This window comes from Styela clava, chromosome 3, assembly GCF_964204865.1.
Source record: "Styela clava chromosome 3, kaStyClav1.hap1.2, whole genome shotgun sequence".
NCBI classification, from domain to species: Eukaryota; Metazoa; Chordata; class Ascidiacea; order Stolidobranchia; family Styelidae; genus Styela; species Styela clava.
The window spans coordinates 11,643,064-11,667,109 of NC_135252.1; the positions used below are offsets into that span (position 1 = coordinate 11,643,064).

General features: G+C 34.5%; 2 protein-coding genes across 6 annotated transcripts in view; one reads left to right on the top strand and one right to left on the bottom strand.

Annotated features, from left to right (window-relative positions):
• The window catches only part of LOC120342340 (polyamine-transporting ATPase 13A3-like), a 41,796-nt gene extending 22,738 nt beyond the window's left edge, over positions 1-19,058 (top strand). For all 5 annotated transcript variants that reach the window (XM_039411125.2, XM_078110501.1, XM_078110500.1 and 2 more), the window contains exons 9-29: positions 79-274; positions 807-980; positions 1,811-1,921; positions 2,458-2,504; positions 2,579-2,685; positions 3,108-3,189; positions 3,706-3,796; positions 4,903-5,078; positions 11,237-11,305; positions 11,782-11,932; positions 12,147-12,219; positions 12,535-12,701; positions 13,182-13,300; positions 13,805-13,885; positions 14,380-14,546; positions 14,931-15,083; positions 15,417-15,513; positions 16,005-16,231; positions 16,570-16,724; positions 17,430-17,608; positions 18,306-19,058. In XM_039411125.2, coding sequence (XP_039267059.2) covers positions 79-274; positions 807-980; positions 1,811-1,921; positions 2,458-2,504; positions 2,579-2,685; positions 3,108-3,189; positions 3,706-3,796; positions 4,903-5,078; positions 11,237-11,305; positions 11,782-11,932; positions 12,147-12,219; positions 12,535-12,701; positions 13,182-13,300; positions 13,805-13,885; positions 14,380-14,546; positions 14,931-15,083; positions 15,417-15,513; positions 16,005-16,231; positions 16,570-16,724; positions 17,430-17,608; positions 18,306-18,503 — 2,820 coding nt within the window. In that variant the 3' untranslated portion in view covers positions 18,504-19,058. The remainder of the gene's footprint in view (positions 1-78; positions 275-806; positions 981-1,810; positions 1,922-2,457; positions 2,505-2,578; positions 2,686-3,107; positions 3,190-3,705; positions 3,797-4,902; positions 5,079-11,236; positions 11,306-11,781; positions 11,933-12,146; positions 12,220-12,534; positions 12,702-13,181; positions 13,301-13,804; positions 13,886-14,379; positions 14,547-14,930; positions 15,084-15,416; positions 15,514-16,004; positions 16,232-16,569; positions 16,725-17,429; positions 17,609-18,305) is intronic.
• On the bottom strand, positions 5,102-9,717 carry LOC120342341 (calcium-activated potassium channel subunit beta-3-like). The gene is made up of 6 exons (XM_039411129.2): positions 9,247-9,717; positions 8,483-8,697; positions 7,908-8,043; positions 7,236-7,414; positions 6,804-6,906; positions 5,102-6,260 (listed from the first exon to the last, which is right to left on the bottom strand). The coding sequence occupies exons 1-6, from the start codon at positions 9,499-9,501 to the stop codon at positions 6,141-6,143; spliced, it is 1,008 nt and encodes a 335-aa protein (XP_039267063.2). The 5' UTR covers positions 9,502-9,717; the 3' UTR covers positions 5,102-6,140.
• Positions 19,059-24,046: the final 4,988 nt, after the last annotated feature.

Consider the following 24,046-nt stretch of genomic DNA (forward strand, 5'->3'; position numbering starts at 1 on the left):
AAACAACCTCGATTCTAATATTCAATGTACATCATGACCAGACGTCTTTTACTATTACATTTCTATTTCGCTTTACAGCAAGATATTATGATTCACGATATGTCTTCTGGTTCGGGAACAGTTCGTGTATTAGTAGGCGACAAATTTGAATCACGTGACAGCAAGTCTTTGTTACCTGGTGACGTCATAGAGATAGGGGACAAAGTTGACACACTTTGGTGCGATTGTGTTTTGTTGTCTGGAAATTGTGTCGTCAGCGAAAGCATGTTGACAGGTATAAACAAGTTTGCAAATTGTTGTTTTAATTTTGCTTTAGACTTCGTTCTCTCACTTTTTTTTCTATGTCACATGTCTGTCACCAATTGCTTTCATGGACTTGTCAGTTATTTCACGACTCTTCTTGCTTTTGTGAAACTGTACTCATTCTAACTGTTTAGATCGTTTTTGATAAGTGTTTAAAATTAGAGTACTGCATACTGTTGTTTAGCAAATTTTACAATGAATTGCTTGGTAAATTGCATTTTGTATGGAGGTACCAACTTCTGGATGTGATAGACATGAAAAGTGTTTAGGATGCTCTATACTAGTCTATGACTCATACATAATCTTTTTACATTTTGGATTCTGAACTAAATAATAAGATGGGTCTAAAGCCACGGAGTTTTACCCTCCACAGCAAATGTGGTTCAGGCACGCCACTGGGTCATTTCTCTAATAAATATTTCCAAGATAGCGTTGCTCGTTTTTTTTTTGCTATGTTCCCATAACAATTTCAGCATTCTAGACCGTTTTCATTGAATAATCAGGTGAAAGTGTACCCGTTCTGAAAACTCCTCTCGTGTCGTCTACAACTGAATTTGGAATGGAATTCTACGATCCTAGTCGACATAAACAACATACATTATATGGAGGAACTAAAGTTGTTGATGTTCAACATCATCAAACAAATAATCTACCAAGAGCTCTTGTCATTCGGACAGGTTATTTTGAAAAACTGTCTTTGTGATTGTCACTAATTTACATAATCTGATTCGGCTGATTTATTATGCCTGTTAAGGGTTGTAACATTGTGTAGTAGGCATTGTCAACCTGGAAGAGCGTAACATCCCGATCTCAGCCTCAATACTTGAAATGAGTATCTTTCAGTATTTCATCCCCAGCTTTTCATTTTAGGGGGTATTTCCAAATTTACGGGGTGGTATAGATGTTTATCTATTAGCGATAAAACTATTTATAACTGATAAAAATGTGTTCAGTAATCGAACGGCCGTCTGCCTTTGTATATACGCTCCTTTCTGGATATTCAATTTTTTTAGGTTTAGGCTGTTGATGGGCGCCAGATGCTTCCATGACTGCAGTCACTTCTTTGCTCCTGTTTTTTTTTATTGGCCTTAGCGGCTGCCTTGGTTTCTTTCACATTCCCGGCCTTTCCGGTAGTTTCCTTGATATTCAAAGTAGGATTTAAAGTGTGATGTCTAATCTCAAAATTTGTGAAGGAAGGGTTGTTTGAAATTTTATATGGGGTGTTCACCCCCTATAGGGGGGTGCAGGGAAATCACTTCCTCTACATGTTCTGTCGTTTGGCCACAGAAACTAAACGGTATATGTAAATTACACAACACACAATGGGGTTCATGTATATTTTGCTCCATCTTAGCCTGTGGGCAAACAGATTACGATAAAAAACTGCTTTTATGTTAGTTTGATCGTTCTCAATTTTTATTTATTTTACTTCGCAATGAATATGTGCTATGTTTTTTAAGGTATCATAGAGTAATGTAACGGTTAGTTTTGTATTTTATATTTTCAGGTTTCTACACCGAGAAAGGGAAAATGATTGAATCAATGTTATCACCGAGTCCCATGGATTATAAATACTACAATGACAGTCTCAAGTTCATACTTGTTATGCTACTACTGGGTAAGTACCTGAAACACGTTTGCAATAGTTCGAAAGTAACAAGTTAGAGATCTCGAGTTTAAGCTCTGGATAATGGATCAATTTGCGAGGATGTTATGCTTAGTTTCTCTTCTTGCGTAGTAATGATGAGGAACAACAATATACAAACACTCGCTTTCCTATATTATCTATGTAACCATGATATTTTATACATTCTTTGGTACAAATCTTTTCTAAGTTGTTGCTCAAATCATCATGCTTTAATCCTAAGTCTAAAAGTAATCTACATTTAAAAAATTATACCTATCCATTTTCGGTTCACTTTAGGATCGTCGTGATAAAACTTCGTTGTTCGATTTGACTTGTGCTTTCGAATAATAGCAGAAATAGCTGTCACTGTCAGTGATGTTCAATATTTTAAACAACTGAACGCTATATTTTTTCTCTTAGATATGATAAGTTCAGGCCACACACACTCAGTGCTATTCCTTCATTTTACTTCAGTTCTACTGTATTTTGAAAATACCCCAATTATTTCATCATATCATATGTTTTAGGATTATTTGGTGCAATCCTGGCAATCGTCTTCTTAGCTTCTCTCGGGGTAAGTATACACATTACATTGTTTCGCACCATATATTAGAATTTCCATTTTGACACATTTTTACTCTTTTACAGGCGCCAGCTTCTTTCATAGTAAAACGAGTACTGGATCTGATAACAACAATAGTACCACCTGGGCTACCGGCAGCTTTGACGGTTGCCACAATATATGCCCAGAGAAGGTATGATTACTATATTTATGTAACAGTGCATTTTGTTGAGGTTAAAATCGTATTTATTCACAAACATACCACTTTTGCCCTGCGTACCGTACCGCATACCATTGTTGTTTTGTAATAAAATTACATAAGGAACCTTTGAGCTGTATGGGTCGTGTGTGGTAAACCGTGATGGCCGCGTGTTTACAAAGAATAACAGTCACACAAATCGCAGTACAAGTGTGTCACTCCACATGGCAAATTCGGTGATTAACGACACCATATGCTACTAAAGGATTATCCGTTTTCAAGTAATATATATGGGTCCACTTCGACGTTGGAGCGTTTGAGATTTGAAGAGTTTTGCCATAGAGTTAATCCTTTGTCGCTAAAAAATTTTGAATGGGTATCTAGTTATAAATTAAATTTGGTTATTTTACATTCAGACTAAGACTAGCAAAAATATTCTGCATATCTCCGCCACGAATTGCAATCAGTGGAAAGATCAATTGCATGTGTTTCGACAAGGTAAAATAAATATGTTTAATATTATAACTTAGTATGATTCAGAGTACTCCCGAAGTATGTAAACCAAGATGGCGGACACCGGAACGTAGTGTGTGTACCACGTTGGGGTTGGGCCATAATTTCAGGTACAAATACTACGGGAGTCACTTGACTAGTCCCCGAACTCGTAATAGAACTAAAATAAGGAAAATTGGAATAAAAGTATGGCCTAACCCTAACCAGGTACACTTACTACGTTCCAGTGTCCGCCATCTTGGTTCACATACTTCGGGAGTAGGATACCTGATTGAATGAGGGTATAAATGATGCAAAGTGAAGGTACTCATTACATTGAACTCAGGAAAAGAATCAATCTTGGAATCCGCTATTTTACAGCTACTTTTTGATAACAGATTCGTTATTGTTCGGTTTTTATAGACTGATTTTCGTATTGAAATGTCGAATAAATGAATATTCATCATGTTTTCTGCACGCAACCTATTATACCAATATTTAAATAAACATTCTGTGATTTAGACTGGAACACTTACTGAAAATGATCTTAAATTATGGGGAGTTGTTCCGTGTAAAGGGATCGAACAAGACAGCACTCAACAAATTGCATCAGGTGAGTTTAATCTTCACATTATTATTATAGAATAACTTGACATTTGATTACGTTCTATATAGATATATTTTAAAAATTATAAACGATATCTTCCGTTGTGCAAACAAATTCTCCATTCTTGTCGCTATAACCAGAAAACAAGTTGTCCGCGGTAATCATTACTTGCAAATTATGGAATCAAATTCAAATAATATATGTATTGAAAGAGAGTGATGCTCAGATATATGGACACGAAAGTCAAAACGAAGTGATATGTACTAGGTATGCAATCTGTCAGTTGACATGCGATACCACATTCTTCACGACTTCGCCTGACCACCAGATCGCTAAAGCGAACGCGGACCAGCCACAATGTGCGCAACTTTTATTTTTGATGACGCCATCACATACAAAAAACGAATCCCTCTGTGCCCACATGAATTTTTAGCCTCCTAGCGAGATACAATATTTAAACACTGAAAATTTAAAGCAATTGGCACAGTAGTTAAAGAGAAAAGCAAAAACCCGATGTGATTTTCTACGGTATTGGGTAATTTTTCGTTTGAATTATCAGAAAACAGGTTTCTGTGTGTACTTTAGTACTAAGGTTGTTAATCATTTGATCTTCGTATCCATATATTCGAACAATACTTTTTTATTCATGAAAGTTATTGAAGATATTGGACATATATTTTTGCCAAAGCTATATTCTGGCAGAAGACCATTACCGCAAAAACACGTTCTGGCAAAAATTATATTCCTTTGATACTATATTCTCGCAGGAATCCGTTTAGATTATCCCATGCATCAATCATTTTCATAAAAAAACGGTCCGAATGAGGGGTTTTTGCGAAAAAAAAACACGTTGCACGTTTTAGTTTATTTTAAATTCAGGCTTTTTAACTATTGGCTTGAGCTTATAAATAAGCAAACAACTGGTTGTGAGCAATAGAGGTCATTCCAATCATTAACATATTTGGATCTTTAAATAAAATATGCCGCGATTCAAACTTGAATTTTAATTTAGGCTCTCGCCTGACAAATAAGCGCAATTGGGTCTGTTTGCTGTGCGTGTTTTTATTCTTTGATATTGGTATCCACTATGCTAATTTTGTTATTCTTAACAGCCGAAAACGAGCCATCATTTTATGATACAATCCACGATTATGAAAAGCTTCCTCAATACGGAAAGACAGGCTTAGAATGTTTAAACGCTCTTGCATGCTGCCATTCTCTCGTTACAATTGATGATAAAGTAACTGGGGATCCGGTCGACCTCGAATTATTTCAAGCCACTAAATGGGTGAGTCTGACTTACTAGTTTTGATGGCTTTTTGAAAATTAAATTAGTCATATTACATTTTGATATTAAACTCTCATCGGGCCATATTAATGGAGCTGATTTTGAGAGTTTTTTGATCAATGTAATTATGGGAAATACGTGTATGGTTGATATTTTTCAACGTTTGGATGATGATTTTTCACTTAACGAGGAACTTCAAGTCTGAGGAAATATTACACACACAAGTGACCGTTTACGGCCTTATTTGAAGAATAAGTTATATGTGGTATAAAGAAAACCCTCGAAACAGTGGCGTAGCATCCACCCCGCAACTCCCGCGGTCGCGGGTGGGCCCACAGCGCAAAGGGCCCAAGCGGTTAGAATTTAGAGATTTAAGCGGCAAAACCAAAAGCTGCATTGCAAAACCAGTAATGCACATCTTATAACGTTGATGTTAGTTCTGCTCAAATCGTTTTGTTACGTAACAATGCCAGGGAATCGTCGATTTTCGGCGTCTTGTGGTTCGATCGCACCGGCAAAATTACGAAGGCTGTCAGAATGATGTCGAGAGCAAAATCTCTCAGTGGCGCACAGAAACGCATAAAAACGGCAGAAGAGGAAGCACGTATGAAAAAAATTAAAGTAACCAAGATAAACGGCAAATTTTAGGTTACCATTGCCTTTCAATAGCAACATGTTATGCTTTTTGACGAAATAAAAAAATTTCTTCTTACTTGCATCAGGATCACTTGCCGGTTTACAGTTTTTCTCTAATTCCAAATCATAGTAATTGAAGCTAAGGAGATATAAGATATAGTAACGTAGTATAAACCAATAAATTCAATAACATAACATCCTGTCAGTACAGAACAGCATCTCAGTGACTCAGTTTTGGTAACAGGGAACAGAGTAGAAGTAGACATTCACTTTATTTCTCAGTAAGATTTCGTGTAGTTCTGATGGTGATATGGAAGTTTAATCCGGAAGGTTTTCTTCATGTTCTACTGGGTGTCTAGTAGAACTCTGACTCTTTCCCCACTCATATATCTTTCTTATGAATTGCACATACACAAAAGTGTGACTTTAGTTGTAAGCAAACTTTGACATCCCCAAATTTCTTGGAGCTCCTGTTCTTTTTACTGACGATTGTTGAGACGGTTTCTTTCTTGCAGATGAATAGTTTCCAAGACTCCCAAATGCATCCTAAATCAAGTCAACATAATATTATAGTTATCGGGTTATTTTTTTATCAAATCTTGTCTTTAAATACCATATATTGCCAGCTTTATACATCGCCAGAAAATCTTTTTCATATTATTCATTCTACTAATAGCACATACGTATACTATTCCTACTACAGTTTAATCATACAGCATCAAAGATTCAAATATTGATCATTCCAGTAATGATTCTACACAGAAAGAATGTTTATGAATGGCATGAGGTCTAGCGCAAAAAACTTTTGAACTCTGCGCATTATCTCGTGCGCTACGTTAGGTTATATTTGTATCCCAACGGTAAAATATGTACCCAATATGCCACTCGTTGAATGCAACGAAATGCTACCCTGGCCTCTAAAAATTTACTGAAAAATAGCTGAGAGTGTGAATATATTCTGTGATTTATGTTATCAAACGAACTTGGTTAATTTGGTATTGAAAGCAGGATGTTACTTTCCTTGTGAATTATGTAATCATTTTACATTTTAATAAAATAGAATTCAGAATCAATTCTGTCTGTCTATACCTTGTCAGGGGCTCCGATGGCTGACTTAAATCGACCAATGCAGCAATACACGGTGATAATAATTAGAATTCCCAATCCAAAAAATACTCCAGGCCAAAATAGACTGAAATATGTAGAAAAAACATTATTTTATTTTTATATTTGAAATAGATATTAAAACTAACCTCAAAGTCAAAGTCCTTATATCAGAACATATATATATTTCGTTAACTAAGGGAGTGTTTTGTTCATTAACGTATAATCTTCTGGTCATTCGCATTAAAACGCTTCTTCTTTGTCTTAAAGTAAAGTTCGATATGTAGCAATGTTTGAATACGACAAGATAGTTTGTCTTAATTTTTGAATGAAAAAACAGGAAAATACGACTAAATGTGGGACTAAACTTCTGAATCTGTTTTTCATATGTCCAATATTAAATTTTTAAGTCGTTACCAGTGAAATATTGTCCATTTGTCGAATTTCTTTGTAAGAATTACATCAGCAAAGTTTCTTGAATCATAATGACACGGAAAATTTAATCCTGGCCTACCAATGCTATGTTGTAGTGAATTTATTCTCCGAAAATCAACACTGGGATCCGGAAGACAGGAAGGTTGAATAGTACATACTTCCTGAAGTGAGATAAAATTGAATTAATAACTCAAAAATTGGAGGTGTCAATGTCAAATCCGCTGTAAGCTTATAATTGTTAACCGTGGTAGTCTTAGATTATTTCGTATTCACAAAAATAGATTGTATCCATGTGATTTCGTCAGAAAAAAGTCATAAATCTTTATATAGATGCATGGGCAATAAAAAATATTAATATAAAGCCTGCAACAAATGAATGCTAAATAATAAAAATGAGAAAACGGACTAATAGTTCAATGAACGATATCTCAACAATCGCCTATTTGCAAGTTTAAAAACACCTAATGACATGCGATTCCAATGTAATCATTTCAGTTTAATCAACGTTTCAGATGAATATGGTAAAATTAATCCCATTTTAGTGTTGCAATCACACTATTTAACGTAGGTTATACGCCATGTTCTTGTAAACGTTATTCTATATATTATGCTACATAACAGTGTTTATGCTTCAGTCCCCTTCAGTTTACTTACCCCTCTCTTCGAAAATTGTAATTCGTTCAATCTCAGAACAGCCCGTATTGCTTGAGCCGTGTATACTTTTGTTCTTGTTTCAGGCCTAATACCAACATTTTCAATAAAATTTCCGGGTTGTGGATATTGTAGTTTTCTGTAATGCATTGTATAAATACCATTTCAATAAACTGTACATCACAAAAAAAAAATTTCCAAGTAAGAATATGTATGTATATAACATTGTATGGATGTATGAAACGTATTACATTGGTAATAATTTGCCTTGAGCCAATAAAGCTGACTTACAAGTGTCTGTCGAAATTTCATATGTACGTTTTTTCTGTTCCAATTTTCCGATCGGGTATATTTTTTCAAAATTGTTATATTCGGAAAATTCACCTAATTATCTTTGGGTGTCTATTCACAACTTCGCGTCCATCACTTCACCAAAAAATAAAAATTTTCTCAGATATACTAAACTCTAGAATTCCTGATTTATAATATTCATTGGATAAACAGCTGTAAGTGACTGGGTGTTCAAGGCTTTGTTCTGTTTCAAGTGTGTAATACTAAAGAACCATAACGCTACCCACCTCGATGCTATCAGATTTTCGGATTTTTGTGATGTTCTATTCAGTTTAAAATTGTTTTTCGCGTCTACATGAACGTTTTCATTTTGTCGTTTTGCTGTTTTATAAACAACAATAACTTGTAAACAAAAATATCCTTCTCTTGCACAACGTTTCGGATCGTTTCGTCCTCCTTCAATAAATATCCTTTTTAACTCTGAGCGTATTACTGTGCATTGCTGCAATAAAAAATCATTATCAAATTATTTTAGCAATGTTGTTTTGATATTATCATAAGAAATTCTATATTCGAATACACAACAAAACGGATGAATAATAAACATAAAAGAATGATGTTTTTTGCTTAATTTGAGCTCACTCTTTTAAAAAACTATGACAAAGTGAAAATATTCGGTTTTATTGACATTGATTTCGTCAAAACTTCATTTATATATTTTCGGAGTTTCAAGACTAAAAAATGAGTATTTTGAGATTCGATAATATTGCTTTTAGAAACAGGATTCAGTGTTACAATGCAGTGCTAAATTCATTCCCTCAAAAACATTATTTCACCATGTTTATGAGAAAAACAAGTGCACCATACAAAATCCTTGCCGATGGCTAGAAATAAGCGTTACATAAATATGCCCAACACAAATTACAATAGGTATATAGTACTTCGAAAGTGATTCTTATTCAAGGAAGCAATTCTATTGTTTCTCCATCCATAATTGAATTAATATACCAATCTCAATTTAATATTAAAATCATTACTTATCGTAACTTACCGTAGTTACTAACTTCTGACTCTGTAATGCAGGCAATAACATTGTAGATGACAATACTGCAAGAAGTACAATTGAAAATAACAAAACTGCAATTCCTAGTTGTACAGTTTTTACCTCACCCCCAGTAAAGCGATACTGCGTCATATTACAACACGCTAAAGACCCCTTTCCGCCTAGTGATCCCGACCCTGTATTAGCACCGGTTGAACCACCACCCGAGCTTTGTCTTCGTGAAATATCCAATTTCATGTTCATTTCTGTTATGACATATTATTATTGATTGTCCAAAGCACAGTAATCTTGGTTCCGACTCCTTGTAATACCAATTCAGGTTTAATCCACGGCTTCATCGACTTGTCTAATCTCCGTGAAATGAGAAATTTGTTTGCCCTCTCCTCAATCGGTGTATGACAAGGTCACCTTTCACCGGCAGCTAGCACTCCAATGGAGCCTATTTAGTTTCAATCGTTCGGTTTTTCAACCAATAGCTAAATATGCAACAGTTAAATATGCTTAATTGAAGCTGAGAAAACTGTAAAATAAACTAGAAGTGATGAGCATTTCCAGTTAACTAAGTCTACTATAAACGAAGTAGCGTATATCTTTTCACTCTAATATAAAGTCTATTCATGAGAATGTCATTTATATAAAATTGCTAATTGATGTATTTGTCTTTCTACAACTTTATACGCCTGAAAGTTGTTTCAATTGCGCCTAAATACCGCTTAAATTAACGACTATTTTGATAGTGTCAAGTCAGCTCTCGTTGTCGGCCTGGTGCGATCGATAAATTTCAATTTACTAAAAACCCTTTACGGCGTTCGATTATGAATTTAAGCAGGGTAATTTGTAAATTGGTTAAATTGTATGGGCGTTGGTACACAAAATATGTACTATTTCTAAAATAAGTAAAAAAAATCAACTTCATTTCATGGTCAAAACAGTAATAATTTGATTTTACGATCCACAATTTCACAGTGAATTCCTTCGTGGACATTCGATTGATAGCGATTAAGCGGAACCCTGCATTAGCCTACCATGTTAAACCCTGTGTTTCTTAGAATTTATGTTTTGGAGAGTTAAACATATGCCAATAGACTTGAAGTTATTGATTTTACATTCTTTCTTTTTTGATATGTGGATTAATTGACTTGCAACAAAAGTTTTAATGCAGAACTGGATCATATGGCGTGAAATACCGCATGATTTTATTTTTGATAAAAATATTAGGGATTTGTTGAATTTAACCATAGAATACATCTGAGTATAGGCGTGGTGGCAAATATATTTTACCTTTGAAACATGATTAAAATGCAACTGACTCGTTCACAATTTTGAAAAAGAAATGTCAGTTTATAATAAACTGTGACCCGTTGCCGAATTTTCTCAATTTGATGAAACATTAGCTACACTGAATTCTTGATTTGTAGCCACAAATTCGAACCGCTATAAAAGTCACGTTGATGTTACTTATTTTCAAAAGAATATTTTTGATATATGTCTACAAGATTTGTTTTCAGACTTATATGGCCGATAATGGAACTATCTTAGTGCGTAGTCTTGAAATTAAATCTCTAAAATCGATTTGGCGATGTTTATGCATCAAATAAATAGCTTTCAAAATTGAAATCGATATATGAGTTCATTATAGGGAGAAGTTAAGTTTACTCTCATATGTAAAGCTGTTTTATGATGGAGGCATTAAATATTAGTGCTCTCTTTCATTTTAAATACCATCAATTAAACGCTAACGATTTAATTTTATTGGCGTGATATAATTTCAAAAGTATGCTCATCAGAGAAAATTGTTCTTCTTCACTTTTATATTCCCCTTCCTCAACCCATCATTAGTTAAAGTAATTTGGTGGATATTGTTCGCAGAAGTTGACATTACCGAGCGCTTTTAAAAAGTAAATATTTTGTACCTCAGTTCAAATTGGAAAATCCAAGTTTTGAAAACAGTATTATCTATGTGTATTTCTATTTTCAGTGCTTGAACCAATCGACCGAAAAATGGAGTCAAGGATGTTCATGTGTGGTTGCTGCCGATGACAATAACGTGAGTATGGTTCCATTTGAATACGTGGATGTAATACATCTTAATAAGTTGTTCAAATTAAGATCTTGTGCACTCACGTGTATAAAGCTTTGTAGCATAAAATAACAGGATACTTTTGTCCTTACGGATCAAAACGTGTACGATTTAGTAGATACACAAATAAAGACACAACTTAATTGTTATTTTCGCATCGCATTGACTTGTTCATTCTACAAATAGAATTTCACCCAGATAGAAATGAAAAAAAAGCATTTTCCTTTATCATACATAACATTTTTTGTAGCTTGCAACGCTCTTGAAAAGACTTTTGAAAATCCACGTTTTCCGACCGAACCTAGCTGTTACGATCTAACTAATTTAATATAAAGTTTGAGTCGTATTGCAGATATTTGTATTACGATTTCAGATGGTGACAATTACTGCTACGCTTTTGATATCCCTTTTCCAGACTAAACCAGAACTATTGTATTTTATAGTTGGCAAAGATTGCTATTGCTCGCGTCTTTCAATTCAATTCGGTGATGCAACGAATGAGCGTCATTACAAAGTTACAAGGAGATGATAAAATGCAAATTTATGTAAAAGGAGCTCCTGAAACAATAATTACATTATGCAATCAAAAGTCAGGTACGTCTATGTACATGTTATTTATACGTAGTCATTCGAGTATACATGCGTTGGAAAGGTGTTGTACCTGTTTTTTCTCACACTTAAACAATAAGAGCACGGAATGCTACTCAAGTAGAAAAGTATAATGCCAAAGTATATGCACATTTTACGTCTTAAGATATTGTTTTTAAAATTAGATTTATATTAATATATTTATTCTTATACATAACAGTGCCTGCAAACTTCAAGCAAAAACTTCAATTTTACACAAAACAAGGTTACCGCGTGTTGGCGCTAGCACACAGGTAATAACGTTTCAAGCCTATCAAGAATAAAACAGTATAAATTTGGTTGCAAAATATTTTGCATCACTGCCACAAACAATGCTATAAACAGGATGAGCATATAGATCTACCGAGTCTTCGTTCAGAATAGAAGGATTAACTAGCTCTGATATTAGGATAGTTAAATAGGTTTAAAGAAACGTGCATATGATCAAAACAACAGCTCATACTCAATTTTTTGAGTCATTGTGATAATGTGCGGGTTGTTTTCGTTAGACATCAACTTTTCATTCTTCTTTTATAATGATTTAATATATATATTATCATTATTAACAGAACTTTGGAGAACCCTAACAATGACATTAGCATTATGGAAAGAAACATTGTTGAATCATCCCTCAATTTCTTGGGTTTGGTTGTCATGGCAAATCCTCTAAAACCACGTACCACGGAAACGATTTCTTCTCTGAAAACGGCTAATATAAGAACAGTCATGGCTACAGGTATATAAAAAAGAACTATGAATACAAAATTCAATTTATTTGAAACAGCTGAGTCTCGCCGCTCATTTCCTACCAATCTGTTTGAGGCGATAAAATCCGACGCAAAGCGCGATCACGAGTTTTCTATTTGGGCTATTTAAAATGGTAGATCATGCACCGATCATGTGGTGATGGCGTTGATAGGAGCATGCACATTTTATGCGGTGATGACATATATAGATTTGTTAGAATTTCTCTTGCTCAATCGTGGTAGATATAGATTTTTGTACAAGTCTAAATGAATTTTATTCTAGTGTTTAATTTTATGTTCAAAATATAAAACATGCCAAAAATTTAAAGTACATGAGATTTTATAGCAAAAAGTCAGTAAGTAATGAAAGGATCATGCAATGATAAATGTATTTTAATCACTTAACTAAACTGACATAGTCTATATCTTGAATCACACGAACGAATTGACATGAAAATTCTTTTTCGCAGGAGACAATTTAGAAACTGCTTTATATGTTGCAAAGAAATGTTGCATGATTAATGAAGCTGATAAAATTGTTATCGTCGAAGCAGAAATTGAAGAAAATACAGGGGATCTGAAAATATCGGTATAAGAGATTTTTTATATTAAATTTTTTTTAAATAGTGTTATTACTACAAACAAATTATAAATCATTAATTACAACTTACGAGATTCTCTAGACACCAGAGTTTAGCCTGCTTGGCGAATTTATTGGACACGTTTAGTGGCCATAACGATCGTTTCAAAATTTTGTTGTTATTGTTATTTTCTTTCGTCATTATCATTAAAAAATCGCTTTTCTCTTCAAATACTGGACCAATTGCTTTGAAATTTTCAGTGGTTGAAGATAAAATTTTTCTCCAGAAGGCTATTACTTTTTTCCCCGCTATGACGTCATCAAAATTATTGCCATTGGGTGGCGCTACGTGTCCATATATTTGAGAATAGCTCTCTTGTTATTCAGATGATCGTTGCCTGGAAAATTAAAATCGATGTTGAGTTTTTGAATTGAAATACTGCTTTTATATTAATAATTAGTTTTTTAATTTTCATCTCTACAGCATCTTATGATATTTTTTTTTATTTTTAGTGGAATCTTGATTGTACACGGAGAGGAATAAAAACAATGAATCCAAGTCACTCTAAGAAAACTGCTATTGAAATAATTGAGGTAAATTTGAACTACGTTGTGAACACTTCAATCGGTCATATATTTATCTTTATAGGGCAGATGGTTGGTTTATATGTGCTGTGGCATCTTATGATCCCACCACATCGGGATATATCTAACAGCCAGTTACGCGATTGAATTGTAGATAAAAAGCATTCTTTGTAGAACCACCTGGAATGCTTTTACGTCATCCTTGCATTCATCTCTCTTTCCTTCCCAGTGTACGCAAGGTTTATTTTACAAAGCCATTATAAGCCTCATTGAATGACAGATTCAGACGGTGATGCAGTAAATGAACTACTCTTGTAGAAGAACCCCAGGAAGGGAAAGAGAGGGAAACCCATGACTCTCACACCAGAATAAGCTCAGATAAATATAAGTTAGAATTGCTAAATCAAAAACATTAACGTTATTAAGTTACATACATTCAGCTCAACATGAGTTTTATTTAAATGAATCAAGTCACTTAATTATTCATTTATTGACAATTTTAGTCACAACTTGCTCCTACATATCACCTCGCTTTGACTGGTAAAACGTTGGTATTACTTCGGGAACATTCAACAAGATTATTCTACCGAGTACTTGTCGGAGCTACTGTGCTTGCACGAATGAAACCAGATCACAAAAGATATCTTGTTGAAGGACTACAAGAAATGAGGTAAGATACATGAAATACAGTTTGTGAGAAAATGTTTTGTTGGTTGATTTTTTTGTTCAGATGTTTAAGTTCACTGTGAGTGAGACAAGATGCGAGAAATCACTTTGGGAGTAAAATTCGACTTATATTAATTATTTTGCTGGAAAGTAGATATATTGTGATTATTTGTAATTAAATAAATTGTGAAGCCAAAATTTTGGAATTTTTACCTTAAGATACCAGCGTCTATTATCACACTAAAGCTCGAGTACCAAATCTCCTTCATCATATAAAATAAACAAAGTAGCTTTAATCAATATAGTTATAACCTTTTTATATAACAACTTTGACTTTTTTTTTATAAAACCTTCAAGATTAATCTTACCAATGTTTATTTTCTTTCAGTTACATCGTCGGAATGTGTGGTGATGGAGCAAATGATTGTGGTGCGTTGAAAGCAGCTCATTCTGGTATTGCTATTGCTGAAGCTGAAACTTCCATTGTTGCTCCATTTACTTCTATGAGGAAAGATATTTCAAGTTGCTTGAAACTTATACGGTATGTATTTTTGCTGTCCTATCGTATACCATTAGCTTGCAGTCAATGAATTATTCTTAGAATATACTGCCTTTTAAATGTATAAAGCGAAACGATGTATAAAGTAAATTCAATCACTACCTCTCAACAAGGTTGTCGGATTATTCTGTGACGTGGCGTAAAAGTATCATGGTGTCACAATGCAATATGCCTTATGATTATGATGTCATATTTTTAAGCAACATTGTGGTATATAAACCTATTTTCAATGCCACCCTTCTATATCCTGAATACACCTATGTGTGTTTGTCCTTGATTGTTTGTACTGTGACCAGATGTTCTGTCATTTTTTAGTGAAGGCAGAGCGGCGTTGGTGACTTCATTTGGAATGATCAAATATCTTTGTGTTTACTGCTTCGCTCAATATCACTCTCTTCTTATACTATTCACCGTGAGTAGATTTTGATCTTGGAGGCGGTGTTCAGGGAAGGCCCGTTTTCGTTTCGACCAGTTTCGTAGAAAATCTAATTTACAGTAAAACATATAGTATTAAAATGAATAGCAAACAGTAATCACATAAACTGATTCAAAAGCATCACTATTTTTTTGCATGTTCTCGTAATTATATATTTAGCTATTTAAAAAAAAATTGCCGCAAGATAAAATCTTCTTATATATAAGCCCGCGGAATTGATAAAACTTTACCACAGATATGAGTCGCACTTATTGGTCATACACAAAATGGACTGTTGATGAAAAAAATGGTCTTTCTTATATAGTTAAAAATGAGTAATAGGTTTGCTATTAAATTTCTACTTGGTTATCTAGAAATATTATTCAGAGTGTGATAAGAAGTGAACATTGACTTTGTTCAAGAGAAATGTTCCAATATATATATATTTCTATTCTTATTCATCTTTACTTCTATTTTCTTATTTTCAGATAAACTCCTACTACAGCGATATGCAGTTCACTTTTGCAGATGTTGGACCCACGGGACTTGTGACGTTGTTTTTTGCAGTCGGTGGAGCTGCTAAAATGTTATCTAAAAAACCTCCACATTTATCTTTAGTTTCACCGATTATGCTTGTTTGTTTGTTCCTACAAATAGCATTGTTGATTTTATTTCAAGTTTCATCATTCGTTCTTCTTCAAAATCAGTCCAGCTGGTAAGGAAAATATATAATGTACACGATGTCTGGTTTAAGCCACGATTATTTGCTCGCCCAATTAATTGGTCATACATTAATTGTCCGTCTGGTCGGGGGAAATTTACGAACAGCTCCGACCTTTTGGGGAAATCCTATTTTGAAAATAAAAGTTTTGGCGTATGTAAGCTTTCTTCAACAAACTGAATGTTTTCCTGTAGAAACTGTTGGCTTCATTTATTGCCATTAAACACTGCAATTTCGACACCGAACTCGAGAAATTTACGACATGAAATTTATTTTCTCTAATATTTCTTCGGGTAACTAATGCTGACAAATATTTATCACTTTTTCTATAGGTACACTAGGCTGGAGCCAAATATGACTCATCCAAAAGATAATATCCTTTGTGCAGAAAACACAGTGATGTTTTATACGTCCATTTTCCAAAATATGATGTTAGCGTTCATTTTTTACAAAGGTCGTCCACATCGTCAACCACTGTATAGAAATGGTAAGTAATATCAACTTTTAAGGTTACTACTCATCATTCCTCCGCTTATTCATTGATCCAATGTCAGAACAAAATTCAACTTTGAAACCATATTTATAGTTAATAAGGTCACTTCTGAAAAGAGCATCCTCGCTAAGCTCAATCACTAACGTTACTGTTTCCCTGCTGTCTCGCAGCGCTTAGAATTTCTTTCGATTTCCAATTCGACAATTGTTTTGAATCTCTACACGATAAAGCGATAACACGTTACACGACAACTTTCATTTTGCTTGACGCACTCTCGCGCTTGCTGGCTGCATTACCATCAAGTGTCGAAACAACATCTAACTTAAAATATATTCATAGCCAATCAGGTCTCTGATAGAGTTGAATGTTAAAAATGAATTTTATGCATTACTACCGACCGAATCAATATGAAACCATGGGTGAATATATCAAAATGATGTTGCATTTAAAAGTAGTACACTCAATAAACATTTCAGGGTTTGTTGATAAAAACGTCCCTTTTCTACACCCTCATAGATATTACAGATTTTAGATTAGATTACTTTATCGTAGTGGCAGTATGCTCTTAAAATCATTTCTCGAGTCGAGCAGATTCGTGCCCAGTTGTCCAGACTTCCTGCGATCGAACACGCATTCTTTTCACATTTAACAGATGCTGCCTTTGGAATTTATAATCGAATCAAATAATTTTTGTTTCAGTGCCTTATTTTGTTGGTTTTCTTCTATTGATGATTTGGTTCGGAATTTTATTTTTCGCGAGGATTCCCGATGTTGATGAGTTTTTTGGAATTACAACATTGAATAACGACAATGTTGGATTTAAATTCATGTTATTATCTTTATACATTGCAAACCTGATATGTGCCATTATAGTCGAGGTGAGTGAGTAGAATGAACATAATAAAAAGTATATTAATGAAGTCCACTTCCTATTTGAGTTAACAATGCGCTTTTGCTTCAAGCCACATTCAAAGATACAAGACAATAAAATAACGTTATGTCATATTAAATTCCGATGTGACATAACCAATACCTTGAACATCTCTCCACATTTTCATATCGATATCCTCCATCTTGCTACATATACGTTGTTGTAACTTTATGAATATTAGGTGCCAGAAATATTAGTATTGAGTAACCATTAATCAAGGCAAGTGAACTTATGTTTTCACACAACTGCACCCACACGTATATGCACTTCCATTGCCTTATCTCACTAGTCAGTAGTCACCACCAATTTTAACTCGGTGCACAACCTCAAGGAAAAAAATTCGGATTTTCTAGACCTAGGGTCAATTTGTATGCTCTCAATACTGTAGGTTGACAATAGATGCTTTTTAAAGTTGAAATTTTATTATTCAACCTAAATGCTGTTGGTCGGTCGGTCTTAGCTAGTGGTCGCACCGAACACTACCCGATGTATTAAATGGGATAGGCAATTTTAAACTATAAAAATACCTGTTTTTACAAACCATCAGCAGCTAACATATCAGCTTTGCTTGTTTAAAACTTGGAAAACTTGGTTCATTTATTTCCACTCGGAGAAGGTATTTTTATGCATATTTATTTTTCAAGAAATTTCTCCTTGAATCTGAATATTTCAATCGATTGCTGAAGAAAATCTTTCGGAAATGTATCACAAAATCACGTCCCAGAAATAACAGAGTAAATGAAGACCAAGTTGAAGATATACACTATCTTAAATTACAAACGGACTTGAAGCTTGATTCAAGTTGGCCACCAGTAGGCCAGGAAACCATAATTAGAACGTAGCTTATAGCATTAAACGACAAATTTGCATAGCATGCTCTTGAACCCTAACTATTGTCTTCATTTGTTTTTGTTTTCTTCTTTAATTTTCCTCTTCCATCCACCAATATTGCCTTACTACAGCTTTTCGATTTTATGCAATTTTCATTGTTCTATTTTGTAAGATATTCAAGCAGGGAAGGGGTGAAATATTATATAGATTTACCACTGCCGCGTTCTCATTGCCAGCTATAGTTATTATTCTCTTTTACTCAGCATTTTTATAGCCGGCAGACTTGAAACCAACAACAGCGCATGAGCGTTATTTATGAAATGTAAATCCACACGGGACTAAGATTCAACACACTTTTACCATATCATTTCCCTGTCTGGGTTTGGATTACAAGTTGAGACTACAGCCCAATTTTGTTCTGTTTTTCTTTTCTCATTCTCAAATATGTTCCCAATATTTTTGTAATATAATATTCAAGTTCTTCTTACTATACTTTTATATAAAAATGTATTTTTCAATTCACAATGTTGCAGGCTTTTGTCGAAAATAAAATTGAAATAAATATGTATGTTGATTATATAATTAAAAGTTTAGATCCTGGACACTGTATATATTTGCAGATAAGACTGATTCAACTAGGCTGCATTACACTTACGTGAATAAAGTCATTAGGTGTTGCCTTTGTTAATGTATACATGTTTGACAGAACATGGGGAGCTTCAAGAGAAACTTTGCTTAAACTTTACAGGGTTAATACGTTCAATAATTGAATACGGAATAGAAGCTTATTATTTTGCACCAAAGTATGTAATTAGGAATATATCCCTGTTACAAAATAAATCTCTTCGTATTTGCTGTGGCGCTTTGCCCAGCACACCGATATGCTGCCTAAATGTTACCCGTAGAGAGATTCCGCTGAAATTTCGTCACCGACAGGCTTGCATGAGATATAAAAGCAAAATTTTATCGATTACGCAATATCCCAATACCAATATATATAATAGAACAAACATGGCACAAGCTTTACCCGAAGTCACCATTGTTTTAAACCTTCAACATGCTAACCACATCGGATGTTTTCAAGCAAATTTCGGTTAATCGTGGACCCCTCTTCAGTCACCTCCTTGGGAAATGGAACTTCCAAATATTGATGTGTCCCTCGCGAATATTATTTCGAAAACAGATCTCCTATACCTATAAGTAAACTTGTATGTGATGAATATATTACTGAGAATTACAGTCAATACTTATGGATTTATACGGATGGATCAAAGACGGATACAGGATGTGGTTTATCATTTTGTATTTTAAAGTATGACGTCTCAAAAACTTTTACACTTGACAAAAAATTAAATTTGTTCACAACTGAACTTTATGCCTTGTACAGAGCATTGCTTTGGACAGTATTAATGCAAAGTGCAACCTGGAATGGAATAACTATTTATCACACTCGAAAAAGCAAAACATTTCAAAGCATTCTTCCCTTTGGTTAAAGAACAAAATTCTTGCAAATTATCTAGAAGATATGAAATAATATTGTTCAGACTACAAACAGGCCACTGTCGTTTGAACTTTCATCTTCAAAAAATTGGAATCCACGACATTGGACTTTGCGACACCTGCATGGAAAACGAAACCGTCGAACATATAATATTACATTGTCCCAGTTATGACTTCCCAAGATCAATTTTACTTAATCATTGCAAAGAACTGAATATAATCTCCGTGAACATTATCAATTTGCTAATAAATCCCAGAATTATTTCCTTTGTTATAGAATACGTCCTCGTAGCGGGTCGAAGCATTTGAACACTCAACGCTTAATATCACAGTCCTGGTGCACAAAACTAAGCCAGTTATGAGCACCATTAAAATAATACTAATCATAACCCCTGTGGACATTTGAAACATCGCAGTCTCGGTGTCTAAGTTGGAAGAGAGTCATGCTATATATCCTCAATGAGCAGTGAGGTAATCTCACGCAAAGTACAATTATTCCTTGCTCGATGAATGGGAAACGAATGATATTGAGTAGATATTAAAAAATTAAAGAAACATATTTTCGGTTCGTATCGGATATCATATCTTATTCATTAACTTTGGCAACCGATAAATAACGAGATAGCAATGCTCAAATATACGGACACGAAAGCCAAAACGAAGTAGTATCAAAACGTTTACAGCAGTGGTTCCCAACCTATCTACCCAGGCGGACCGGTGAAAAATTGAAATGTCCGGAACAGAACAGAACAACATATATTTGCGTAATATAAAGCAATGTCGGGCACTCAATATGCTTCTAGACGAAAAAGGTACACTTGAAAACATTCCACACAAAGAATAGCTATCAAATAATGTGCCGGCCAAAAATTGAAATGGGTAAAACATAAAATAATAACATATATTTGCGTAATGAAATGCAGGGCTGGACACTCATTATGCGTAAGAAAGGCACATGTAAAACATCTCACATAAAAAACATGTACATGCGGAATCATGTACAAACACAATTAACTCTAGTGAGAATTTTGCTTCTGTTTCGTTTCTACTATAGGATTGCAAACGAGGCCTCGAAGAAGTTTCTGCAACACACAGCTCTGCAGCGGCGTGCAGTCGATTTCTTTTGCTATACGTTTTAATTAATAAAGCTAGTGATGAAAACGTTTTTTTCGCATAACGCAGTAACTGGTTGAAAATACGGACAACAGTTTGATTGCTCGATTACTTAGCGATGGGCATTCGTTATCAAGATATATTCACAATTGTGACAGTGATTTTTTAAAAATCTGGACTGTAAAGTAGAATAACAATTTTAATCAAGCTTGTTTTTAGTTTCATCGGGTTGATCATATTAATCCCTCTGCAGTTGATGGACGCCTCAAACGAAATGAATTTACATTACAATGACAAAGTCGTCGGTGACTTGGCAGCAGGCTCAAAATCCTACTGTGTCTGCTCAAAATACCGGAAAAGATCTCCGCGGCCCATGCTTTTTTACGCGTCTCGTGACCATCTGCAGGGTCGCAATAAGTTCATATCTTACTGGAATATTATACTGTTCTTGACTATTTTCTGGTTTAAACAAAGCACGCGTGCCGATTTTTAGGTTTCTGAATCTTGCGAGATCTGATGGTACGTATTCGAGATGAATCGGGAGCGAAAAGTGTGATTACTCGACGCCAAGATGTCGCGAAAGACGTCGCCAAGATGTCGCAATATGACGGCGGAGAAATTGCGAGATAAACCAACGCAACCTCGTCTTCGGTAAAGCGATTGAGACGGCACAAAAACACAAAACTTCTCGCGGACCGGCAAAAAAGCTTCGCGGACCGGCAGTTGGGAGCCACTGGTTTACAGTACCGATAGTCTGACCACCAGATGTGATCACGGAATCACGCATCGATTCATACAGAAGGCTTTGCCAACGAGGTCTTATATCTGACATGCTATCAACTATAATAAAAGCTCGAAGAGAAATTAATAATTTAATATTATTTTAATATATTTACGTTATCACCATTTTACAACTACGGTAACTGGCCCACGAACTCATATTATACAAGTCGATACATTTCTGAATACCATTGACTTAACGCGACGACTTTAATATAAGTCTGTATTGACGTTTTTGTTTGTCTAAGGCAGGGGTCTCCAACTCAAAATATGTCGCGGGTCACTTTTTGAAATTTATTGACGACGCGGGCCACAAACTAACAAATTATATACAAAATTGTTATACAAAATTAACAGAGTAAATCTGAATGAATTTGTTGAAATTACCATTGGATCTTACACCAAGCGAGACATGGAACATATTCGTTTACTTGTGCTGGATATTTGGCACCGTTTTGTAGCGGTGAGAGACTCGATGTTTGGCCTTATTTGCGTTGGTTTGCTGGTCTTTAGACAGGTCCCATTACATTTGAACCCACGTACATTTGAACCCATGACAATTGCACCTGTATGTTATTGCACCTATAGAATTTATTTTGTTTCACGGATAGTTAAACCCATACTAACCCTAACCCATGGGTTTTAGCACCCGCATATAGATTGAACCCGTGGATATACGCATGGGTTCAAATGTACGGTCACCCTTTAGACAGCATACAAACTCTCGTCCGTTAGTCGTGTGCGAAAGGCTGATTTGTTAACTCTCATTGATAAAAAATTATTTCACAAGCCTTCAACATACACTTATTAATAAAGCTTCTCTCAACGAAAGGACGCGACGATTTCGCAATCATCTCACTTATGGCAAAGCTTGCTTTCATAGAATCTTCACAAGTTTTGTTTATGTCTGAGAAAAAGTTCTCTGTTTCATCAGTGAATATTTTATTTGCGATAACTTTTCGTAACGAATTGTTTCAGTATACATGGTATTTTCCCTGTGTAATGATCCAAAAGGTAATAATAATCTAGTTATGCGTTAACTGCACATTCACATCTGCACAATTCCATGATCTGACCGAAACTTGTTTATCTCGTCATAATAAAAACGCGAAATGAAATCATTGGATTTACAATATAATTATTACAATAGAATAAAATATGAACGCGGTAAAGTGGGGTAATTTTTGTTTTACTTTCAACAGTTTGTTGTACCGGACTCTTGATGTTAAATTACGCGATAAAACTCATAGTTGACATCATACTATTTTAGTTTTTTTCTGGAAAAATCTCAACCACGACGCGGGCCGCAAAAAATGCTTTGCGGGCCGAGTGTTGGAGACCCCTGGTCTAAGGCGAGGTTATGCGACTATTCGAAAATCGAAATCCTAAATCGATATGGAAACTATTCAAAAAGGCTACGTAATACATATAAATCTGATAATAGAATCTGTCTTTTTTGCTCCTCTTAATCTGAATTTGAAATATTTCAATAACAATAATTTACAAATTTAACTTGCGCTATTGACTTAGTTTTTCAACAACACTAACTACTTATCATCCTTCTTCTATGCTTTTGTGCCGGTGGATCCGTATGGATATATTACAAGGTGCTATAGCAAGATTGCAGATGATAACTATTCTAATTTTGGTTCATCATCATTTCTATAGCCTTGTGTCTATAGCGATTTTTTGTCTTTTGAATGTTCGCAAGTACCACATGAATTTCTGTCACACTTGAAAAATACTAGATTTTTTTTTTTTTTGGTCAAATCTTATATCTATGTTGGTGTGCAGCGTGATTCTTGAATCACTTAGAATTACAATTCAAATAGCTGATTTTTATTTTTATATTTATATATAAATATCATATATAATTTATCATTCTATTAATAATGGGCTATAGGTAAACGACAGATCATAGCCACACTTATATGTATTGCCCATGTACGTTTACAGAAGATCGGATTACTTATTACGGCTTGAAATATTTTACGACCCATTCGATGCTAAATAAATATAGCATGCCATAAAATGAATAATTTTATTGTTGTCCAGACGTATTGTTGATTTTCCATACATACGCTTACAGTAGAGCTGTATAGCCTACTCAAGGAGCAGTTCCTCGACGAATATTAACATCGAGAACAAAAGATTTGGCAGA